Consider the following 22,822-nt stretch of genomic DNA (forward strand, 5'->3'; position numbering starts at 1 on the left):
ACTCCAACGAAATCAAAAAATCAAAAGTAGAGAATGTTAATACAGATAATGATATGGTTTTAAGTTGTAAACATTTATGTGAAAATATTTAAATGTTTATAAGTGATGTGTATAACAACAAAAACATACTAAAAACTAAGTTATAAGTTTAAACTTTAGTTTTATAGGGTTCAACAACATCGCAAAGTTTGAGAGACTCTAATGTTTGACTAACTCAATAAACTAAACAAAAAACTGACTTTGGTTTTTTTCAAATTAGTTTTAAAATTCAGTTTCATTCAAATTAGAGCGATCAACACGATGAATCGAACATGCCATGGCCATCCATTCTACATAATAGTAAGCTTTTGAGAATTATGTATTTACAAATACATAGAAATAGAAATGTCATAATGGGGAAAACAAAACAATTTTGACTGGTAGCAACAGGATATAAATTTAATTTGTTTCAATCCTCCCATATTGTGGTTTGAGAACATGGAAGGTTCACGTTTGTGTTTCTCGATATTGTATTTTCTTTTTCATTACTTTGATTTGTTGTACTTGAGTTGAGGTTCTTTTGGAAATTGTCACGGGGTATGGATAATGTTTACATACACTTATCCTCCGGGGAAAATGTCTCTCAAATTATGTTAAAGCAAATATATAAACTAAATCTGAATAAGATTGACTCAGTACTAAAATACTAGATCTCATGCTAATAATATGATTAAACTTTCAAGGGGATTTAGAAATTCCAGGCCGACACAAGACGTGGGGTGCTCAGGGGATTGAAGCAGTGGACACATTTGAGTAAAGATTTTACATTAAAGAATTGTTAATTGACATATTTGTTATCTCAGCAAGTACGTTGCGGAAGATGTGTTTATCACATGCAATGGGGCTCGGCTTGAATTCACTAGTTTGAAGAAATTTTCGTTCACCTGGGACTCCAAAGTGCTTGCTTTGCGTCCACTTTGGATTTATCTCAGCAATCACATCAGTTGCGGAAATTGCTGAACTGAAAAAAAAGAAGAGCTGCAAGACAATTAAAACGGGATTTGGGTTAATCTTGTATCACCGCCGATTTTGGTTACCCCATCATTCTGATAACAAAACGGGACTCCACTTGGCACCATTACATGTAGAAGTATAACTCTTTTAATTGTATGCTCTCTGAATGGTTTTGGTCTGTGTCATATTCAGTATGCTAAGGTTGTCTATATAGCATAGGCATTGGAAACAAAACTTTTTGTGACAATGAACTTAACATGGTCTATTGATTTTGAATGTTTTAGGTGATTTGGTGTTGGAGATGACGTTTACTTTTTGAATTGACTTGATCTTTCATCATATTTGGGTTCAAATCTCATTAGAGGCATGAAGATGAACATTCTATCGGTGGATGGTCAAATTATACGACCTTTCTCTAAAGAAATTGCATTATTGGATAATAAATTAGTTGATTATTTTAACGAACACTGCCTCTTTAAATATCACAAATCAAACCAACCATTGAATATTTCTGATAAGATATTTAATGAGAAAACTAGCAAGACCGCCGTTTACTTTTTGTTTCTTGGTGTCCAAGAGTAGTAGTAATTGGCTTATATATAGCTGCATCTTGATGTAACACAAAACATATTATCTCTCTTCTTGTGTTCAAAATGATTGAGTTTATTTGTTCAAAATGATGTAGGAAGGAAGCATTCATACCTTTTTCTGGGAAGTATGGCGAACTGGTCGGAATTTCCATTGGAACTACTTGAAATGATAGCAAAGCGTGTTACAGTGATGGAGGATTTCATTAGATTTGGTGTTGTTTGTAAATCATGGGGAAGTGCTGCTACCAAAGAAAATTTTGATGTTTTAGTGCCACAAGTTCCATTGCTTATGCTGGCTGCTAAAGGGGATGATGATTATCGAGAATTCTACTCTCTTTCCAAGAGGAAAATTTCTCGCAGAATTTTCCTCCCAGAAGCTAGAGGGAAACTCTGTTTACCAACACAGGGATGGCTTTTCACGGTGAACTATAGAGCATTTACAGGAGAGATGACTTTGTTGCACCCTTTCTCACGCGTCCAAATTCAGCTTCCTCCGCCTACTGGCTTGAGAGATGAGGAATCAAAACGTCCCTACGTGACTATCAACCATGTTGTATTATCTGCTAGCCCATCCGTAACAACTGACTATGTTCTGATAATTTGCTATGGACGGCCTACATACCGTTTGGCTCTTTGGCGACCTGGAGACCTCTGTTGGACCAAAATTCCTACTCTCGAAGAAACTTATGCATATTACCATATGATCCAATACTTCAATGGACAACTTTATATCAACAAAGGGCGGTGGCTAGTTTCAGCTATTGACATCCCAGAGCCTAGTAATCCTCAGCCTATTGTAAAACAACGAGAGGTTGTTCAGATGGTGGGTTTATCGAATCACACAAACCAGTCCGCTCACTTTCTCATTGAAGTGTCAGGTGAACTATTATTTGTTCAACAATTGATGATTGTGAAAGATGTAGCAAATGTGTCGAAGACATATAAATTTCGACTATTCAAAATAGATGCAATCAAAGGAGAAGCAGAAGAGATAAAAAGCTTGGGAGACAAAGCAATTTATGTGGGATGTAATGCATCAATTGCCATAGACTGTTCCAAGTTCGTTGGAGTGAAACCTAATCATATATATTTTACCTATGATTGGACACGTGTGTACACCGAAGGAGATGATTCAAGAGAGATAGGGGCTTACAATGTCGAAGATGAAACCATTGAACCCTTGAATCAAGGCATTTCTGGTTTTAATATTGTATCCCCGGCGATTTGGGTTACCCCATCATTCTGATATCAAAATGCGTTGTGAGCTTTCTCTGAATTGTTTTGGTTTTGTGTGTCTTTTATATGTTGTTTGATGCAAAAAACAGTTTGTTGATCTCATGTGATCAATTCTTGGTGGTACAAGTTGATTTGGACACCAAATATTACGAAATAGATTAGACGTTTTCACTTCTATTGCATTTGACATTAACTGTTTCTGTATTTTTTTTATATTTCTTTATCCACAACTTTTTCTTATATAAACGAATCTAAATTTGATTTGTGCATGCACAAATTAACAAACAGTAATGTTTACTATTATCTTGAAAAAAAAATCACAGAGTATGTTTTCTGCTTTATTTGGTTACTACAATTGCATCATTTCAGCTTCCCTTTCGTTGGGATGAATGATGAAACTGACTCGATAGAAAAGTGTTAAGAGTTTCAAACAACACAGGGAGGATTAATTAATGTTCATGGCAATGCGTACATTACTACATATCAAACACTTGTAATTTTAACAGTACTATGAAAATTAAACATAGAGGACTTTAAAATATAAAGTTGTCAACTAAACTGTCAAAATTAGTCTGAAAACTTATGGAGGAAAAGCCAATCCATAGTTCAAGTAAAGCTCATGCACATGTAATCTCGATAGTCTTGAAACTAATTAATTATAATGGCAAACGATTACGATGAAATGCAAAACAAACATGTAAGAGGTAGAATCAACAAGACTAAAGTATATCCGCATCAGGGATTTAAATCATCATACAAGCACAAACACGACGCGAGTTATCTTTAGTCAATATCAAAACATGATTCCATAATTAAGAGCAGCTCAAATCAATAAAGTTTTACCTAAAGAAAGAGATGGATAATCCAGGAAAAATAGAGCTGAGCAGATGAGCAAATCAATGACCAAATATACTTGAAAGCTTTCAAACTATTTTAAATCGAAAGCTAGAGAACAACTGGATGTATAGATTCATTCATATTGGTTAATAACACGGAATGAACCATTTTTCACATTAATAGCTAAATATCATGGACGATGAGCAACTAACCAAACGGAAAATAGAGGGAGGGGTAGTACCTTTTTCCGGCCAGCCAAATCTCCGGAAAGTTTTAGTTAGTAAGTAATAATTGTGCTCCAAAATGCCTTAGTCCTCCTCTCCTTAAATAGACTGATTTCTGAGGGGGGAAACGGCTAGATTTTTGAATTGCAATGCCCTTTTCGAGACAACAGTGAAAGGGGGAAATTGTTGCAGGTGTACGAATGTGCCGTTTGGAGACGTTCGTCTTCAACGGCTGGATTTGGGCGAAAAGGAAGTGGGCCGGGTCGTCGAGTATCGCTGTTGTACGCTGATGTTATTTCAATTGGGCCTGGGTAATTATTTGTTGAAGAATCAATGGGCTGCTGGGAATAAGAATTTGGCCCAAATTTTCTCTAGGAAATTGATCCAACAAGTTGCCAATTTGAAGGCAACTAAAGATGGATAAATTACTTAAATACACACTTTTATTTTTTATAATTTTCATTATTCCCTACTATTTTAAAATATCTCCAAAATCCCTTATTTTCCTTTCAAATCCCATTGTTCTAGATACGTTTCACATTCAAGCACACGTTTCTATTCCTAATTTCACTCCCTTAATCCCTCCCTATTTCACTCCCTTTAACCTCTTCCTATTTTCACTCCCTCAATCTTTACTTCTTTTATTTTTTAATTTTCAGATTTATTCTCTCTCCATAAGATTTTTCAAGAATCAAGTAAGTTTTCGTTTCACAATTTTTTTCGAAGAACTATCAGATCTCCTCCATTTCCACATTTTTACAAAATATATAAGGAAAAAGTGAAAGAGATGATGTATCCTCATTGCTCCTTGCAACATCATCGTTTCCAGTGACGTCTTTTGTTGATGAAGTCATTTTCCATTGTTGACAGTGAGACAAAGATACAGAAGTTGGTATAGAGCAAAGTAAAAGTGTAGGGGGATTTCTTGGTCATTTGTATTGTTGATTTATTTTTTTGTACTTCATCCTTTATAATACATATGATTTCATATTTAATATATCTAGTTGATTTTGTTTCTTAAACTAATGTATAATGCCTTCGTTGATTTTCAATGTAACTCGTTGTTTAATCGATGTACTGATACATGTATTAGATATGTACCAAATGTTATAACGTTTAGTCAATGCACTGATACATGTAGTATATATGTATCACATGTTTTTCATGTAGTATGAATTTTCTGAAAACTGATATCATGTATCAGTAAGGTATTAGTTGTTTAGTTGATGTATTGATACATGTTTTGAAAATTGTTATAATGTATCATTCACTAAGTTTAATAACTGTGTTTGATGATACATATAGAATCAGTGTGTATAGTGTTTTGTCGATGTACTGATACATGTATTAGATATGTACCACATGTTATAATGTTTAGTCAATGCACTGATACATGTAGTAGATATGTATCAACAACGATAGAAAACGAAATTGAATCTCCAACAACGATTCCGTCGATTTTGTAACTTTCATACTGCAATTCGTTCACCCAATTCCGAAATGTCTCATCAAAATTGAAGTATTCATCTTGAAAAATCCACAGTAACAACAATAAAATTATTGTAGTTCGAAATTTAACAGATTGTTCATAAAAAATGTATTCAAACTAGATGATATAATCTTTGATTTTTAAAATTTGAAATTAATATCCAATTACGTACTAGATGATATAATCTTTGATTTTTAAAATTTGAAATTAATATCCAATTACGTGCTGAATTTATGCTGATTAATGATCTATTACCGTAAAATAAGTTGTTTTAGTAACAACATTAAATTTACCATTTTTTCTTCATTTTTTTCTCAACAGTTTAAACTTACCATGTATCATTTACCATGTATCACTAGAGTCTAAAGTATCACGGCACAACAAATTTAAGTGATTTTCTGTAAATACTAAATTTATCGGGACAGAGTGTAATTATTGAATTACACTATGGGATTCCTTAAATTTTTACTTTGACATTGAATAGTCAAACTCCCGTGTTATAGTTGACTCTTGTAATTGAACGTGCTATTAGTATGAGTAATCTACTTAGTTAATCTTCAATTTAAAAGTCATTAACGAAAAATTCTTTAGTTGCTATTAATTAACACTGTTTGATAGAAATGCAGCAAAATTCAAATGCTGGATTTTTGACGAACTGTTTGTATAATTTCTTATTTTTCTTCTATGATTTTCACAAGATTTTTATTATATTAAAAAATAATCTAAATTTGATTTATTTACCTGTATAAATTAACAAAAGGCAATGATGGCATTGAATGCACGCCCCTAACTAAAACAAATGTGACGATGACATCAAATGCATGCCCTCGTTTGGTAGCCGGATGACAAACAAGTTATTTACGTATTAATTATTGTATACTTTATAAGACGTCTGATAGATATACAAAAAATAAATTATTTATGTATAAATGAATAACTAATATATGTATAACTTTTATATGAATAACTAATCCAAGTATAAAAAATAATACGTAAATTTTCTTACATTCTAATAACTTATTTAATTCTAATCAACTAGCTAAAGACCCTAAAAGTTTAACTTGTTTCTTGAATTATTAAGGCATTTTGGTGTTAAAATTTTATCATATTACATAGGATCTTATTTATAAAAATTATATATATAAGTATGTTATTTATATTTAACTATAGCCGAAAAAAACGTACATCAACTTTGAAATCACAATTGACATCAATCTTTTTCTTTAAATATCAGACGATTTGTGTCCGTCCGATCGTTGAATTTGACCGTTGGAGCGCTTCTCCCTACTTTAGGGCCAAATTCAAACTCATCTAAAAAAGGACAAAAATTGACAACAATAAACTATTGCCGTAGAAGAACGCTCAAAGCACTAAGCCAAAAAAAAAACACAATTTTTTTCTCCTCTTTCATAATTTTCCGCCGCTTATTGAATCTTGAGTTCTGATTTGGTTTTCATGTCCAAGATGATGATGAGATCTAGCCGTAAACCCCCACTTCCTACTAGATCTCCTGTTGGAATTCGGAATCGTCGTGTTCTTCAATCTACTCCAAACCTCATTCGAACCCCACCAGGTATTTTGTATAATTAGTAGTAATACTGTGTATAGAGCTGGAAAGACTAAATTTTTGAGACCCCCTTTGCTTTGTTCGAGTTTTGTGCGTGTTGGAATGAAGAGAAATGGGTGTTGACTGTTGAATTTTGTATGATTAGTACTGTATTTAGAATTGGTAGACCAAAAGTTGAGACCCCGTTTGCTTTTTGAGTTTTTTTGTGTATTGGAATGAAGAGAAATGGGTGTTGACTGTTGAGTTTTGTATGATTAGTATTGTAGTTAGAGCTGGAAGACGAAAAAATTGAGCCTTTTTTTTTTTTGAGTTCTGTCTGTATTGGAATGAAGAGAAATGGGTGTTAACTATTGAGCTTTGTATAAGTACTGTATTTAGAGTTGGAAGGCAAATTTGAGACCCCTTTTATATTTTGTATGTATTGGGATGAAGAGAAACGAGTGACCGAGTTGGTTGAGCCTGGGATTTCCCTTAGGGTCCTGGGTTCCATATCACCTGTATGTGTTTCTAGGTCGAGCTTGTCACGCGGGGCTTTTGTTGCCTATTGCGGTTTATATTTCCTTTGTTGTTTGCGCACTAACAAAAGGGTAACAGCTGTGGTTCCCTTGTTATGAAAACAAAATGGGTGTTTGAGATTTGTTATATACCTGATTTAGGCTTAGTTGTTGTTATTGTGTTGTTCTTCTTTTCAGGTTTTTGAATATAATCAAGGAACAAGTGGATAGTTTTGAAAGAATTAGCTTAATTTTGAATTTAAACAGGGACAAACATCCATGCTTCGTATAGTAGTTGAAACTATTTGCAAAGTTTGAGAGCCCCCCTTAATCATCTCAATTTTGATGGTCTCTCTTTTTTTGGGCTAAATTTTAGATTGTATGCAGATTCTTTGAAAACTCAGTTGCCTAAGAGGGTTAGCAGCAGTGTTGAAGAATGGGAACTTCGTCCAGAGTACCATACCATTTCTTGTGAATTAAGGGCTTTGTCCAAAATGGTGCAGAACAAATTTGGTAACGAGGATGTGAATGCTGCTGATAACTCTGATTCATTGAATGCAAAGAGAAGTCCTTTATTCGAAAGGGGCAAGTTTTATGAAGAGTACTCTGCTAGAAGGAATGAGAGATTGAAGAGGAAGAAGGGTGGTGACACTGTGGATGAGAAGAAACCAGTGTATGATTTGGGAGTTAGAGTTGAATCTTCCAAGAAAAAAGGAGAGCCTAAGATGTTCCAAAGCGCTAGGAAATCAGTTGTTGCTTCTACACCAATAGCAGAGAGGAGAGAAACTTCAAGGTATTTCTTGAGAAGCACAGCTAGTAAGGAGAACAGGAAGCCTCCTTTACCAATCAGCATGGACAAATCTGTGGGGTTATCAGAGAGGAGAACTACAGCCAGAAGAGTTCGGAAAATTTGAGTTGGAATGATTTCCCCCCTTATAGACGTTTGTTGAACAAAAAAGTAAGAAGTAGTAGTTTTTGGATGATTTGGATGGCAAATGTAGTTAGTTATGTCACAAAATTTTCAGATTAGGGTGTTTGATGTTTGAAGTACAACGAAGAGGCTATGTAGCTGATAGCTTCAGTTCACTTTCATGGCTGATTGTAATATGAATTTTCTTTTTTGCATTGCTTATCGTTAAGTTTATTGTGCATGTATTGATGCAATCTTTACATTGCAGAACCAAGATAAGTCTATTGAACTACTTGCATTGAGAGTTGTGTCCTGCTTATTTTCAATCACTCCATCTCCATATGTAATTAGTCCTATTGATCCAAATTATTTGGTGTTGTGATATAGTTCTACAAAAGGAAGAAGCTTATTGTTGTAGCAAGTATAGACGGGAAGGACAGAAGAACAAAGAAAAATGAGAAGCCGCACCAATCTTAACAAAATTTACCAATATATTCAGCTTGAACTCAATATAAATATGTGCAACTTCAGGATACCTGATTTCCCTCACTAGTTCAGCCAGAAGTAGACATTTATATAAGCTGGAAAATGCAAGTTAATATTCACAGATAACTTGAACAAGTGTATTATCCAAAAATGGAAAGCATCATCCACAAAATAAACCAAAGTAGCATTGGAAATTACTTCAGCAACACTCTTTCCAATACATAATAGCTCATTCATCAAAGTTTTGGTTACATCAGCTGAAGCAAAAAGAAAAAGAATTTGTTATATGGTCCTAGTTCAAGTCTTCAGAATGTCACAGGTTGCAAAACAACTCAAGTCTTCAGATTCTCTGGTCATGCAGCTTGTTAAACATATCAAGTTGTAACCAGAAGATACAGAAGGCCCTTTAGATACTCCACTATTTCAGATCCTCCAAGCTTAGAACTTCCAAATACTCTATCAACGAAAGTAATTGGAACCTACAAATAGTAAAATCCAACTTGAATTCAGGCTACCTTTGGAAAGATGAAAAGTACATCATAAAAATAAAACCAAACAATGAAGTGGTTGCAGGTGACTATTGTGAAGAACTGAGATGAAAAAGAAAAAAAATACACGGAGTGGGGATGGGGGTGCAATTGACTCAGGAAAAACAACAATAATAATGAAGAGAGCTCTCTTAGAAAAATCAAATGGCTTACAGCCGCATAATACAATGTTAGGATGAGAGACAACTGGGGGATAGCAACCAACAAAGCTCCCAGTTTGAGAGCATATAACCAACTAAATGCTTAAGAACTGCCATTAGTTTGCATCATTATTAATATTAGAATAGCACTATGGACATCATAAATTATGCAGTTAGTAGCACGATGCAATAAGAGACAAGATTTTCTTGTCCAAACAAATGTCAATGCAGTGGATTAATTAGTATTCAACAGTAAATCCATGTCTTTAGCTACCTCTTCAATGCGGTAACCTTTTCTTGAAGCCCTAACAATCATCTCCATCTGAAAAACATATCCTTTACTGACACAAGAGCTTATGATGTCTTCTAGTGCAGACTTCTGGTACAGCCTTCAAAACAAGCAATTCAGTTTCAGACAATGATTATACAAATTACATTAATTGTGAGCATTAGAGTATATAAGAGTAAAACACGTGATGATCATTCAGTTTCTTAAGAACAAAAAATCACACAAAACAATGATTCCTGAGACCAAATCAATTTCCATATAAAAGTACAGTGTCTTTTTTCCTTTTCTATGTGGACTTCCCTCCTTTTAGTTATAAGTTTGTAGAAAAATAGGAAGTCTTGAACAATTACAACCATTATCTCCCAATCCAGCATTCCATTAGATTTATAATCTCCACGCCGAAGTCCCAGATATTAGGAAGTAATCCTAATCTAAGCAACCCCTTATGGTTTATGCAAAGTACATTTCCTAAATATGCTCATAACAATTCATCGAACCACAGATTTTCCTCTACTTCCAAATTAAAACATACCGGAAGGATCCAGTTAAGTCTGATACACCCGGCCAAAGTAGTGTCTGTGCAAGGACATTGGCTCCCCTGCTCGTCAATTTGCGCATAAGGTTCCATCCGTGGACACCACCACTAGAAACATATCGAGTTCCAGTAACTATATTGGCACCTGTCTCCATTTGTTTCCTAGACATAAAATTTAAATTATAGTTCTAGTGCTCACCATTACAAGAAAACTGAAATTTAAGAAAACAAATACTCACTTGATAAATCTTGGCAGGTATTTTGGCTGTAAAAAAAAGTATAAAAGAATCAACCATAAAATTTAAAATCAAATAAGCTTGGTATAGAGACTAATATTTTATGAGACAGACTAACAATATACAGGCTCACATAATTAAATTCAGGAAGTCACTGATTTTTGGTCCTACACTTTTAAGTTTTGATGAAGTGGGCCTACACTATCAAGTTTCAGTTGTCCAAGGAACAAATTGCCCTTTTTCTTACTATTGAGGGTGCTGGATGCTGGGGGAACTAAATCACCGCAGGCACAGACAGGATATGCAATAGTGCAACAATGAGGGCGTGAAAAATAACGATTAACCCAAAAAATAAATTTAATTATTCGATATACACACCCAGAGCTATTTGAATCGTTTCTTCCCATAACATCAAGCATAAAAAAAACCCACTGCACACCACATATCCCCTTTCTGTTCCTTTCCCAACAAAAACACTTGATGTTCCAACAAATAGATAAAGGACATTTCACAACAAAAAGACAAAATATAAAAGGAAACCAAACGAGGCCCTTATCTTCAATCATACTTACATGGTGAGAAAGATCCGCATCCATAATAACAACAAAATTGCCTGAGGCATGCTTCAAACCATGAATATACGCAGTGCCTGAGATAAGAGGAATGTCAGAGACTATTCATGGCTAACATCTTCGTATGAAAAAGAAATCATGGTTATCATAATAAAATGGAAGTACCTAGACCAAGTTTCCGAGGTCGAGGTCTTAATAACTGTAGTAAACAAGAGAAATGAGCAAAGTGAGATGATAAACTGGTATGATCAGGGAAGCATAATGTGCAACAACTGGATGAAGTAAGAAGCTACTAACAATACGATCTTCTCCATATACTTTCTGCAATTGTTTGACAATATCCTGTGTGCCATCTGGACTTCCATCATCCACTACTATTATTTCAAAATCAACATCCCTGAGTCAAGAAAAAACAAATTTTGCAATAAGAATCTGCTTATGCATTTACATGATTTTATCACCTCTAAATATTGCATATGAAAAAATAAGCTGAGATTTAATTCAAATACAAGGGAAAAATGAATTTTAGTCCTCAAAATGGGAACATCCCCCTCAAAGACACTAAATGATGTCATGAACATGGTGTACATTTTTCTTGCGTCATAAACAACAATGTGGTCGAATAAAACAGGACCTGACATCTATATAAATCAATCTCAATAACAATGTCTTCTCTCGTGGTTGAGCATCAATATTATTAGCAATGAGCAAATAAATATGAAAAAAATGGTAAGCATGTAAAGGACAGAACCTAACTCCTCATCCATACAAAAATTAATGCATAGATCCCCCAAATTCCTTATAAAAAGAAAGATCATCTTCGAAAATAATTTATAAATGGTGAAAATTGATTCCAAGAACTGTAAAATGTTTTGACATAGCCCTTTCCAAATTTGCTCCTGATAAGTGATATCTGCCAACAATCACTTGGAATTTGGGTGTAAGCCACGTTATTTTCCAGCCTACTAATCAATGGATTCCCTCAAAAAGTTACAATCCTCACGAAAGCTCCCAACCATCTATATTAGATTCCAAAAAGATACAATCTTTACAAATTCTCATGCCTATCTAACTCAAATTTAAATCAAACTGTCATGAATCCACAAATAGTTGTGAGAACATGGGTGGCACATGAGTTGTAACTGAACATCTCACTCACAAACACACAAAGAGATAGAAGCTAGGGGTAGAAAAAGCTTCTGAAAATGTGGAAAATGCTCATTCCTCTCTCCCTTCTATACCTATACTGGTCATCTAATCTCTCTATCACCCGATCTTCCTCTCTGCTCTCTGTTTCGTTTCGCTTCTTCTTTACACTTTCTTGCCTCTTTTCTTAACTCTATCTACTTTCTTCTCCATTTCATTCTATACTCCTTTCTAATTTCTCCTCTCCTATTCAGTTCAAAATTGAAGACTACCTTTTCCTAGATTTTGATGATAAAGATAACCGTTTTCACATAGATCATAGATTAATTCAATTAATCAATGCTGGGATATTACACAAACGATCTTAATAGCAACAACTTCAACAAAATTCTAGTCAATTTCCTCTACACAGCTCCAATTCATGCCAAATTTAAGTTGCTTACAGAAGATCGAATATAAAAACCAAAAAACAATTCTTTTCTAATAAATCATAAAACCCATTTTTCCAGATGCAAATATTTTCCAAAAAGACAGAAACTTTAATAGCAGTGATCACACACACACACACAAAAAAAAAAGAAACGGGATAGAGAGAAAGAGTGTTTACGTGAGATGCTTGAAGACGAGGTAGATGATGAGAGCAATATTGAGACGTTCATTGTAGGTAGGTATAATTATACTGTACTTGTTCTTCTCCCCCATTTTGTTGATCTCAAAATTGAAGTTTTTTTCAGTTCAATACTAATATACCGAGATTAATCCACCATTAACAAGACTGACCCGAGAGTTGTAATCGGGCCCCGATTTGTTTTTTGTTTTTTTTTTAAAAAAAAAGACAACCTCTTAAAACTTGTGAAAATATTTATTGAGTACCTCAACTTCATAATAAAATATTTCACTAAGACACTTTTTGTTCGAATCGTAAAAGTTTGGATTTATTTTTATTTATCTATTAGTTAAATCAACTACATAAAATATGTGATCTTATTTAATTGAATGCATCACTCATAAGTAGAAAACGTCTATGATTTACAGTTTATTATTTTAGCGAATACGTTTAGTTAAACAAGATAACATATTTTACGTGATTAACTTAACTATAGATAAATGAGAACACACAAATGCGGTTTCAAATTTTCGTACTTATCTATTTGAAACACTTTTTTAGAAGTCGAAGCATTTAATTAAAACATGACTTAATTCGAATGCCTAATGAAATATCTTTGATAAAAATGACTTTGGATTTGGAAAGAATGAACCAAAAAAGAACAGAATGAGAGACTGTAATCTAATCTACTAGTAACATTTTATATATGTGATTGTTCTTAGTCTTCTTATTACATATAGAGACTTGGCTTCAAAGGCAAAGCACCAAAAACTGGGAAAATTTCAGAGGAACACATACATGCAAATGCATTTTTTCTATTTACAACCAGTAAATTTATTGGATGCTAATAATTTGCAGAGGAAATGCTACCACCCTGAAGGCAACATGCGCGGACTAAGATCACCAACGTAGAAGACATCTGATCCAGACGTTTGCATCCGAATCACCTCAGTCAGCTTGAACAACATCACTAATGATGCTTACAGATAGGTGAATCTTTAAGTTCCTTGTCTCTCTCCTCAACAGAAGCTACAACAGTCTGACCGATGTTACTGATATTTGTAGATAATGAATCTTTAAGTTTCTCGTCACTCTCCTCGATATTGGCTGTTGGTAGTAGCTCATTAGAAATGTCTGTCTGGTAAACTTCAGTTTCTGACATGCATTCGTCAACTCTGTAATAAGCCTTCACAAACAAGGCGAAGAAGAAGCAAAAAAAAGATGAATATAGTTTAGCTTAGTTCAATATAAATAAGTTTCTCTCCCAGCAATCTTTCTACTTGCAAAATTCATTTATTTAACTTTTCTAAACATAAACCTGAACAAAGATTAGTAGTACATTTTTTGACTTGCACAAATAATTGTGTTGTCCATTTCTGACATGCGTTCATCTAAATGCACTGTTTCAACAACAACAACAACTACTTCAGTCCCAAACAAGATGGGTCGCTTAGCTACACGCATTGCTTTCACTTCTGTTACTTCTTTTTGGACTTCTTTTTCTTGAGCCAAGGGTCTATTGAAAAAATCCTCTCTACCTCTAAGATAGGAGTAAGTTTTGCATACACTCTACCCTCCCTTTACTGCACTTTGTGGGACTACATGAGGTATGTTGTTGTTGATGTTACCGCAGACACCAAAGGTGGACATTAAATGACTATTCCTAGCTTTACTTCAGGGCGGTTATAAGTTCCCATCGACTTCCTTTTTGCTCATTTACCTAAGTTTATGCAAGTGCAAGCTACATGCACTGGTTTAGGGAAAAAGAGAAAATAGAGAAGATTATTTGGCATCCTTTTGTTTTGTAAAGTAGATGCCAAAGGCAGACCTTATTACGGCTATTCCTACCTTTCAAATTAGTATTCAGAGTACCTAACTGGTGATTGTGGTGGCAATCAATAGTTAACTTCTCTGCATTCAAATAACTATGAACGAAACCACAATAAAAAGGGAGGTCGGGGCAAAAACTGTACCACACATGTGTGCGCAGGAGACAGCAATTTGAAGGAATTTGGACGACCATTGAAATTTGTTTCTGGAACTCCAGGTATTCCTTCTGGTGATGTGAAATGGTCAACATCATGACCAACCTGTCATGAGAACAAACTGTGCATGAAGACAGAGATCATCAATAAACAGTTTTCTCCTTTTTTAATTAGCTAAACAACGCAGGGGGAGGGTAGGAGGCTCAAACACTTCCGAACTCAGACAGTCGGATATCTTATACAACTAAAGATGGATGAGACAATTACAGTTCTTTTTGGTCAGAAAACTGTACCCTACATCTGTTATCTTATTATCAAAAGTTATTCAAGCAAATCCTTACTCTTCCATGGCCACCAAATTCCCAAGCATCACTGTCCAGTGCAACTCTGTACTTCCCTGGCAAGTCACATCCAACTTTATACCTGTTTTCGTCATGTGAAGATCAGAAAAAGAGTTAAAATAGACAATGTGAAAATGATTTGTTTCAGTTACTTCTCCATAAAACTTGCTGAGTCATTAAAAACAAGCAGAGGAATAATTTCATGATAAGTAAAACATATATACCCTTCGTATGTGTTATTTGGGTGGAAGTTGAATACAAATACCAGGTCACCACGTTCAAACACAACAACCTGCAAAGTGAAGTAAATAAATCAGTATAGATATTACCGAATTTGACAAGCTATTGGATTAAATAATATGAAATCCATCATCAAGAAATGGAAGGTAAAAAGGTTTCTACTTGTCGTTGGGATAGAATTAAAGCATTCATAAACCCAACATTTCAACGTTAGATGATTTTACCTTATTATCATCATCGATGCTGCTTACTATCTGTTTTCCTGATGCAAGGAATGAGAACTTCTCGTCGAGTGAATTCATAGCTCTATCAAATGCGTTCATGAACTGCATTCCATCACGAGGGGGAGGAAAGACGGAGGAATATAGATATCAGATTAGGGCATTTCCATTAGTATCACTTCATGTAAATAAAAGTGTCCAACAAATATAGCAGGCAGTGGATTGGTAGCCTGAAATTATAGCCTTAAAGAATCAACTTAAGCTGCTCATCAAGGCCTTAGTGGTAGTAAATGATGCGGTAATTAGTGTAAATGAATCTAATACTTGGATCTCTAAACAAAAATCAGAAATTCGATGGAAAATAAGTAGAGAGCAAAATGAAATGGGCTATCCTCCCCTGAATCAAGTAGACTTCCAAGTAAGCAATCTAAAAATTACTAGATATTTAACAAGCTGCGATTCAAAATACTGAACCTTGTATCTCAAGTGTTGACTATCCGCGAGGTTCCACTGGCGTCTACATTTGTCATAACTCCAATTATTGCCCTCTCTAGGGAAGTCAATCCACTCAGGATGGCCAAACTGTAACAAGTTCATCAAACATTTCACAATTACTTCAAAACAGACACACTTGCAAACTCTTTAAGGTAATCTTCTATACAATAAAAAAGTAAAAAATGTAATATCTAAGATGACGTGTGATCTCAGCAACACAAAAAAAATCCCTAGACAATGGAAACATTCATCGTGTTGTTTCTCTCTATGTTTCAACCCCTTTGAAGCTCAACAGTTCAGGTCATTTTAAGGAATGAATCTTGTTCAAGTAAGCCAAACTAATTGTAATTATCAAAAAATATCTAAAGCTGTAAGACATACCTCGTTACCCATGAAATTGAGGTACCCCTCTCCTCCCAAGGCCATTGTGAAAAAGTGGATCATCTGTGGTTAGAAGCTAAAAGTGAATAGATGAGAAAAATTACCTCCAAATAAGAGGGATATTGAAAAAGAAACACAAAGCATAAAAAGGATAAACAGAAAATTGAATAATCCATCGGAACCCTGGTTACCTCACAAAGAGTGAGATTTTCCGTGGCTAACCTATATGAACCTTAAATGCAATACCAACAGACAAACCTTGTGAAGCGCAATTCCTCGATCAACAACAGGAGAAGCATCTGTCAAGCAAGACATGCCAGAATACATCTCTTTGTCCATTAGGAGAAATGCAATGGTCTTGTCACCGACAATAGACTGTATCCAGCAGACATAATAAGAGTGAACATAAAAATGTCACCGGATAAATAACTTATCTTGTGATTAAATGGCTACCAATGTTCTGAAGCCCATGGCGATAGAAGTACTTTATACTTTCAGGACAAGTATATTTGGGTTCTATCTAGCAATTGTTCTGAGAATTATTTTGCTGTAGAAATAAATTTAAAATACCTGATCATGGCTCTCAGCATATGCTATACACTTCTCTGTATATCTCCTATTTGTCAAACTCGATGTTACTTCCTTCATGGACCAATCTTCATCATTCTTGTTCTTTACATAATCTATCCACTTATCTGGGATTGCCATCGCCAGGCGATAATCAAAACCAATTCCTCCCTCAGAAACATGCCGGCCAAGGCCCGGCATACCAGAAACATCTTCGGCAATAACAGTTGCGTCTGGGAAAATCTTGTGAATCAGATTATTGGCCAACATTAAATAGACGACAGCATCAACATCTGTAGCCTCGCTGAAATACTCATTATAGTTTCCTGTAAACCCCATATTGATTCCATGATGAACATACAACATAGAAGTTATTCCATCAAATCGAAATCCGTCAAAGTTATACTCTTCTAGCCACCACCTCAAGTTGGAAAGAAGGAAACGAAGAACCTCCCAATTGGCATAGTTGAACAGCCTGCTATCCCACAACTTATGGTACCCTCGCTCTCCGGCATGAAAGTAGGATTCTTGAGAACCTTGGCCAATATCAAAGCCATTGAGGCCATCAGTGACATTATTGCTTGCATGACTGTGAACTACATCCACCAGAACCTGTAAACCCAAGCTATGTGCTTTATCTATCAGATACTTTAGGTCCTCCGGATTTCCAGATCTACTGCTCACAGCAAAAAAGTTTGTAACATGATACCCAAATGATCCATAGTAAGAATGTTCCATTATGGCCATCAACTGGACAGTATTATAGTTATTTGCCTTAATTCGAGGTAAAACATCATCTGCAAACTCACGATACGAATTTACACGTGGCTCTGAGCTGCTCATGCCGACATGTGCTTCGTAGATTCGTGGGGCTCGGGGTTTGGAAGGGCGAGGGTATTTGAAGTTGTACCTGTTTAATTGCTGAAGTAGTAAGTTATCAAGCACTTATAGATTGATTTATTTTGTTAAGGGGAAGAGTATGGATCAAGTCCAAATTAGTAAAGACACATTATTTTAGCTTTTGCATTTCAAAATGTCTTACATAAAAAGACTAGCAAGAACATGAATCTAAATGCCTGTGAAGATGGTGTTCAAAATTCAGCTTCAAGGTATGAATAACGAAACCTTTCAGAAGGCGGTGGGTCCCAGTAGACACCATCATATGGTGCTGCAAACTTTGTGGCGTCTACAGTGGCATACTTTATCCAAGCAGGGATACGATCTACCCACGCTCCCTCGCCATGCTTGAAACGGAACTTAACTCTGGAGTTGTGTGGAATGGCTGGCTTACTGTCAACATCAGGAATTCTAATACTCCAAACACCAAACTGGTCCTTCTCCATCATGTGGTTGGAACCGTTCCATCCGTTGAAATCACCAATAACTTCTGCTTCCCTGCATTGTGGATGAGTTAATTAGAAGCATAACCTTAATAGCAATTAGAAGATGTAAAAAGCCAATAATGCTGGAACACCATGCTTTAAAAGGAAATCAGTTATGATGATGGAAACTACTATTTTGTAGTAGAGGAGGACCTACTGAGCAGCAGGAGCCCATTCACGATAGACTATGCAACCATCTTCCCTGTTGAATCCAAATTTTAAATAACCTGCAAAAAAAAGAGAGCAGTTTACAAAAGAAAAACCTGCTAAATCTCAACAAAAATCAATATTAAGGAAGCTATTTTGAACAGAAAGAGTAACCCATGATTATAGAAGGAAATTGTGAAGCAACAGAAGGAAGACTTTCTTTTTTTCTACAAAATTGCTTTAAGACCATATTTGATGCTTATACAGTACATGTTGAATCCCCTCAGCTTCTTTGTGTGTATATTTCTTATATTTCAAATCTCCTTAGTGAAAATCTTGGCTTTGCCACTGACACCTAGGGGTGTGTCACTTCTCCAAAAAACTTGTGTACTTTCTTGAAGACCCAATCAAACAGCTTTTTAAAAGATTGAAAAATAGCTTCGTGCCACCTAAATGGAGCCACTACTTACGCCCCGGTATGCAAAATTCTCTAGCAAAGTCAAAGTAGGTATAATCAATTCATCTTCCACAATAAGGTCAAACTGCCTAAAGCACAACTCTTGGCTCTTACCTTGAGCAAATTCCTCAAGGCCTCCCTCATATTTTTGAATGAGCATTTTCTGATCCACATATCTCTTCATTCTGTATCTGAAGTGATCTAGATAAGGTTCCAAAGCTGGATCCAAATTTAGGAGGCCAATATTTTCAGTCTTGACATCTTCCTCTCTGGATGCCATTGTCGAGTTATCATTGGTCAAAACAGCGGAAATAGCTGAGCTGTGCTTCATCTAAGCAAGCAATGCACCACAGTGAGTTTATATCAAAAGGAAGAAAGGTATCAACGGAGCTAAAAACTGTTATATACAACACGAAAGAAGTTGATAATGTGGAAACACCATGCTCATAAAGATTGTAATTCAAATAACAAATGCCCGCAGGAGTAAAGAGCTCCTTTCCCAAGTTAAGGTAATTTAAGTTGGCGGGACAAAGTAACACATGTTTGACGTCTCCACATGGTGCACAGATCAAATATGCTATGAACACCAGTCCAGAAATTTTCCAACTATTTATATACTATCCGTGCAACCATATCAATTATCAAACATACCCTTTCATCTTTTCTAACTCTTGATTTTGGGGTGCTAGAAATATCCCAAGACCGTCCCTCAGATCCGAACTTCAGTCCAGTACTATGTTGAGAAGGAAAACATATCTTAGTTCTAGAAGCCTGTCAAAGAAATTCTCGAGGTTACATGGATATCTTGAGAACTTATGAAATCTTGCAGTATAATTGAACATGTACATGCAGCATATCCTAATCTCTGAACTGACTCGTAGCCATAAACTGAATTTGAATTCATAGAAATTATTGGAGTAGGCATTTGAGCTTCTCAAGGTCCATTCAAAGAACACATTCTCAATTATCCGTCTCATATGATACAACATTTTCAATTGCAGTCCAACACCAAAAGAAAAATGTAAAAATAAGAAACATCATGACCAGGTAATCAATACACTCTCGTTCGATACTGAATCTATCACTGGTACATTCAAAAGGCTAGAAAAAACAAACTTCAGTAGCTATCTCGCATTATAACTTATTATGTTTCCAGCAACATCCATAACAAATCTTATATAACTTCAGAAAGAAACAATTTTTATCATTTCCCTGGACATATAATGAACCGTTTAGGCTAATAATAGAGTTGTAGGGTATAATGTTTACTTTTACTCCTCTTCCATCCAGGGAAAGAGCTAAAAGCATGTCCATTTGTTCAGAACTTTGGCCTTGACCCTGTGTTTGTGTTGTAAAAAATCCACTTGTTATGTATACATAATTGATTTACAACAACAAACACAACGTAATCCTACAAGTGGAGTTGGGGGAGGACCTTACCCCTAACGAGATAGAAAGATTGTTTTAATAGACCTCAGCTAAAGTAAAAGCATTTCAAAGCAACGCGAATATGAAGAAGCCATGATAAAACACAAAAGGAAGCATGTTAGAGCATTCGAAACCGAGGAACAATAACTACAACAAGATATATAATACAAAAATCAAAGTACAAGAAACAGAAAACAGTAACAAAGATCAAATAACAAAACAAGAAACTACCCAACTAATTCCACGACTACTAGTATAAAAGGATAAGTGAAACAACACTCAAATACCTAACTGACCTTCTACCCCTCATCTGTGTCCTCCATAACCTCCTACAACACTCTTTCTAAATATGGTCTCTCCCCACACACCCATCATCTCTCAGTTTTTGATTTTTATACACTCAACCATCTTACAAATTTGTCACATGATACTACGTAAGGTTCTATAAGTGTCATTTTTCTTCCATAAATGATATTATATATTAAAAAAAATTTAAGGAGACGATCCAGAACTACAGGAAAATATAATGAAAAGGCTAAAATCAACTGAAATTAACATGAAATTAGTAAAAAAAATTACCCGTGGAGAAACTCTAGGTGAGGAAAATGGAAAAGATCCTCGAATGGGTTTTGATAAAACATTGAAATTAATTTCCATTGATCAAATTATGCTACTTTGCTTCAGCTTTCGCCTTCTTAGAGGTTCTGATTCTTGATTCCTCATTTTAGTGGCTTTTAATAAATAATAAAAAAAAACATTATGACCCTTTGTAGTCCTCCACTTTTTGAATATTTCACACAGACCCCATTCGTTTCGAAATTGAACTAAAACATATTTTTTTAGTTTTTTATATTTCTATTATACAATTTCGATATTTATCGATCCAAACCATACATAATAGTTATAGTTGATTTTTTGTGCACGTATATTTTTTATAAAGAGTTCCTTTTACTTTCTTTAGTGATAAATGCAGATATAGTTAAGGATTTATTGACTTATATAAACTGTACAATTTTATATTTTGTATATATGTATGTTCAAAAGTTTATTATATATGTATAAATAAATAGATTTCAAATCTAGTTATAAATTAATTAGATAGTTATGGTATAATTTTAAGCTTCAAACTATACACCCTTAATCAAGTTATGAATTTTAACTGCTTATTGATTAGGCCAAAAAATAAGTTATAAGATCAAGTATAAAATTATTCATTTTCTTGCATTGAAATGTTAATATTGGAAAATATGATGGAGCAATCTAAATTTGTTTGTTGCTTTATAAACTAAGTAAGTTTTGTTCTTTTCATTGATATGTATTAATAATTGATGAACTAATTATTTTGCTCAAAATTTTAGAATGTCAAAAAATAATTTATATTAATGACCTTAAATAATTAATTAAGAAGTAAACGCACTCGATTACAAGTTTATAATATTAAACACATATCTATTTGGTCACCAATGTTGATGAACTAATTCTGCCCAAAATTTTAGAATGTCAAAAAAAGATTTATTTTAATGACATTAAATAATTAATTAAAAAGTAAATGCACTTGATTACAAATTTACAATATTAAACACATATCTAGTGGGTCACGGATTATATTATCTAATAATATAACATGTCCAATTAAATAAAGCTTCTTATAAAGTTCATAGGAACTAAGATAAAATTTTTGAATGGTAAAGCATTTTTGAGAACATCCTGGGTGAGTATGACAATCAAATTGAACTTAAGGGATGAAAAATGAATATCATTCAACAATGAGGGCACAACTTGAGAGTTCAAAGCCTAAATGGTATAAAATATTAACAAAATTTTCAAAACGATATATAAAATTTTATATTAAGCAAAACGATTAATATACAATTTTATATACCGTTTTAAAATTTTTATTAATATTTTATACCATTTAGTCTCCAGACTCCAACCCGTTAGAAGGTAAAGCAAATTTAGTAGTGGGCCAAATGAAAGAAATTAATTTGTCAGTTTATTCTTAAACTTTACTTCTCTGAACTTCCACGTTATCAAAGGTTCACGGTTCATACGAAGGAAATGTGTATTTTTTTTTTTAACCTATCGATACCGACTAATTGAAATGAATTTGATATTAAAATATTTTCTATCAAATTCAATTTAATTTTAGCTGATTTGATTGTATATATACTTTGATTTTACGCCGAATACATAAATTTAGTGGTCAACATTACAATAATTAACAATTTTAGCATGAAATGAAAATTTTTTAATTATGAGCCATCAAATCACTTAAAGTA

At 34.3% G+C, this 22,822-nt stretch overlaps 4 protein-coding genes across 6 annotated transcripts; 2 read left to right on the forward strand and 2 right to left on the reverse strand.

Annotated features, from left to right (window-relative positions):
• Positions 1-1,710: 1,710 nt before the first annotated feature.
• On the forward strand, positions 1,711-2,994 carry LOC101257260 (putative F-box protein At3g25750). Its single transcript, XM_004238375.5, has one exon. The coding sequence runs from the start codon at positions 1,711-1,713 to the stop codon at positions 2,827-2,829; it is 1,119 nt and encodes a 372-aa protein (XP_004238423.1). The 3' UTR covers positions 2,830-2,994.
• A 3,633-nt stretch (positions 2,995-6,627) lies between these two features.
• Positions 6,628-8,642, forward strand: LOC101257560 (uncharacterized). Its single transcript, XM_004238376.5, has 2 exons — positions 6,628-6,942; positions 7,818-8,642. The coding sequence occupies exons 1-2, from the start codon at positions 6,825-6,827 to the stop codon at positions 8,342-8,344; spliced, it is 645 nt and encodes a 214-aa protein (XP_004238424.1). The 5' UTR covers positions 6,628-6,824; the 3' UTR covers positions 8,345-8,642.
• A 251-nt stretch (positions 8,643-8,893) lies between these two features.
• Positions 8,894-13,152, reverse strand: LOC101257856 (dolichol-phosphate mannosyltransferase subunit 1). Its single transcript, XM_004238377.5, has 8 exons — positions 12,900-13,152; positions 11,444-11,543; positions 11,312-11,345; positions 11,147-11,223; positions 10,578-10,603; positions 10,336-10,500; positions 9,789-9,903; positions 8,894-9,305 (listed from the first exon to the last, which is right to left on the reverse strand). Exons 1-8 carry the CDS (start codon positions 12,992-12,994, stop codon positions 9,201-9,203), a joined length of 717 nt encoding a protein of 238 aa, XP_004238425.1. The 5' UTR covers positions 12,995-13,152; the 3' UTR covers positions 8,894-9,200.
• Positions 13,153-13,576: 424 nt separating this feature from the next.
• Positions 13,577-21,299, reverse strand: LOC101258151 (1,4-alpha-glucan-branching enzyme). 3 transcript variants are annotated; one of them, XM_026030894.2, is made up of 15 exons: positions 21,123-21,260; positions 20,385-20,453; positions 19,767-19,886; positions 19,230-19,446; positions 18,669-18,738; positions 18,255-18,524; positions 17,133-18,039; positions 16,821-16,937; positions 16,563-16,625; positions 16,161-16,268; positions 15,690-15,791; positions 15,450-15,517; positions 15,226-15,307; positions 14,873-14,989; positions 13,577-14,085 (listed from the first exon to the last, which is right to left on the reverse strand). In XM_026030894.2, exons 1-15 carry the CDS (start codon positions 21,198-21,200, stop codon positions 13,870-13,872), a joined length of 2,604 nt encoding a protein of 867 aa, XP_025886679.1. In that variant the 5' UTR covers positions 21,201-21,260; the 3' UTR covers positions 13,577-13,869. The 3 variants fall into 3 exon arrangements, with proteins under 3 accessions (XP_025886679.1, XP_019069273.2, XP_069152614.1); XM_019213728.3 differs by lacking the exon at positions 20,385-20,453 and having other exon boundaries at positions 21,123-21,282; XM_069296513.1 differs by lacking the exons at positions 19,767-19,886; positions 20,385-20,453 and having other exon boundaries at positions 21,123-21,299.
• Between the last annotated feature and the right edge of the window lie 1,523 nt (positions 21,300-22,822).

Source organism: Solanum lycopersicum, chromosome 4, assembly GCF_036512215.1.
Source record: "Solanum lycopersicum chromosome 4, SLM_r2.1".
Classification (NCBI taxonomy): Eukaryota; Viridiplantae; Streptophyta; class Magnoliopsida; order Solanales; family Solanaceae; genus Solanum; species Solanum lycopersicum.

Excerpts from the sequence above, each read along its gene's own strand:
- LOC101257560 (XM_004238376.5), top strand. The coding sequence starts at position 6,825 with ATGTCCAAGATGATGATGAGATCTAGCCGTAAACCCCCACTTCCTACT. Across the intron at positions 6,943-7,817 it reads CCTCATTCGAACCCCACCAG|ATTCTTTGAAAACTCAGTTG; the intron begins GTATTTTGTATA and ends GATTGTATGCAG.
- LOC101257856 (XM_004238377.5), bottom strand. The coding sequence starts at position 12,994 with ATGGGGGAGAAGAACAAGTACAGTATAATTATACCTACCTACAATGAA. Across the intron at positions 11,346-11,443 it reads TATATGGAGAAGATCGTATT|TTATTAAGACCTCGACCTCG; the intron begins GTTAGTAGCTTC and ends TGTTTACTACAG. Across the intron at positions 9,904-10,335 it reads GACTTAACTGGATCCTTCCG|GCTGTACCAGAAGTCTGCAC; the intron begins GTATGTTTTAAT and ends CTTGTTTTGAAG.
- LOC101257260 (XM_004238375.5), top strand. The coding sequence starts at position 1,711 with ATGGCGAACTGGTCGGAATTTCCATTGGAACTACTTGAAATGATAGCA.
- LOC101258151 (XM_026030894.2), bottom strand. The coding sequence starts at position 21,200 with ATGGAAATTAATTTCAATGTTTTATCAAAACCCATTCGAGGATCTTTT. Across the intron at positions 16,626-16,820 it reads GAGGAATTGCGCTTCACAAG|ATGATCCACTTTTTCACAAT; the intron begins GTTTGTCTGTTG and ends TTCTAACCACAG. Across the intron at positions 14,086-14,872 it reads CTCCTGCGCACACATGTGTG|GCTTATTACAGAGTTGACGA; the intron begins GTACAGTTTTTG and ends TTGTTTGTGAAG.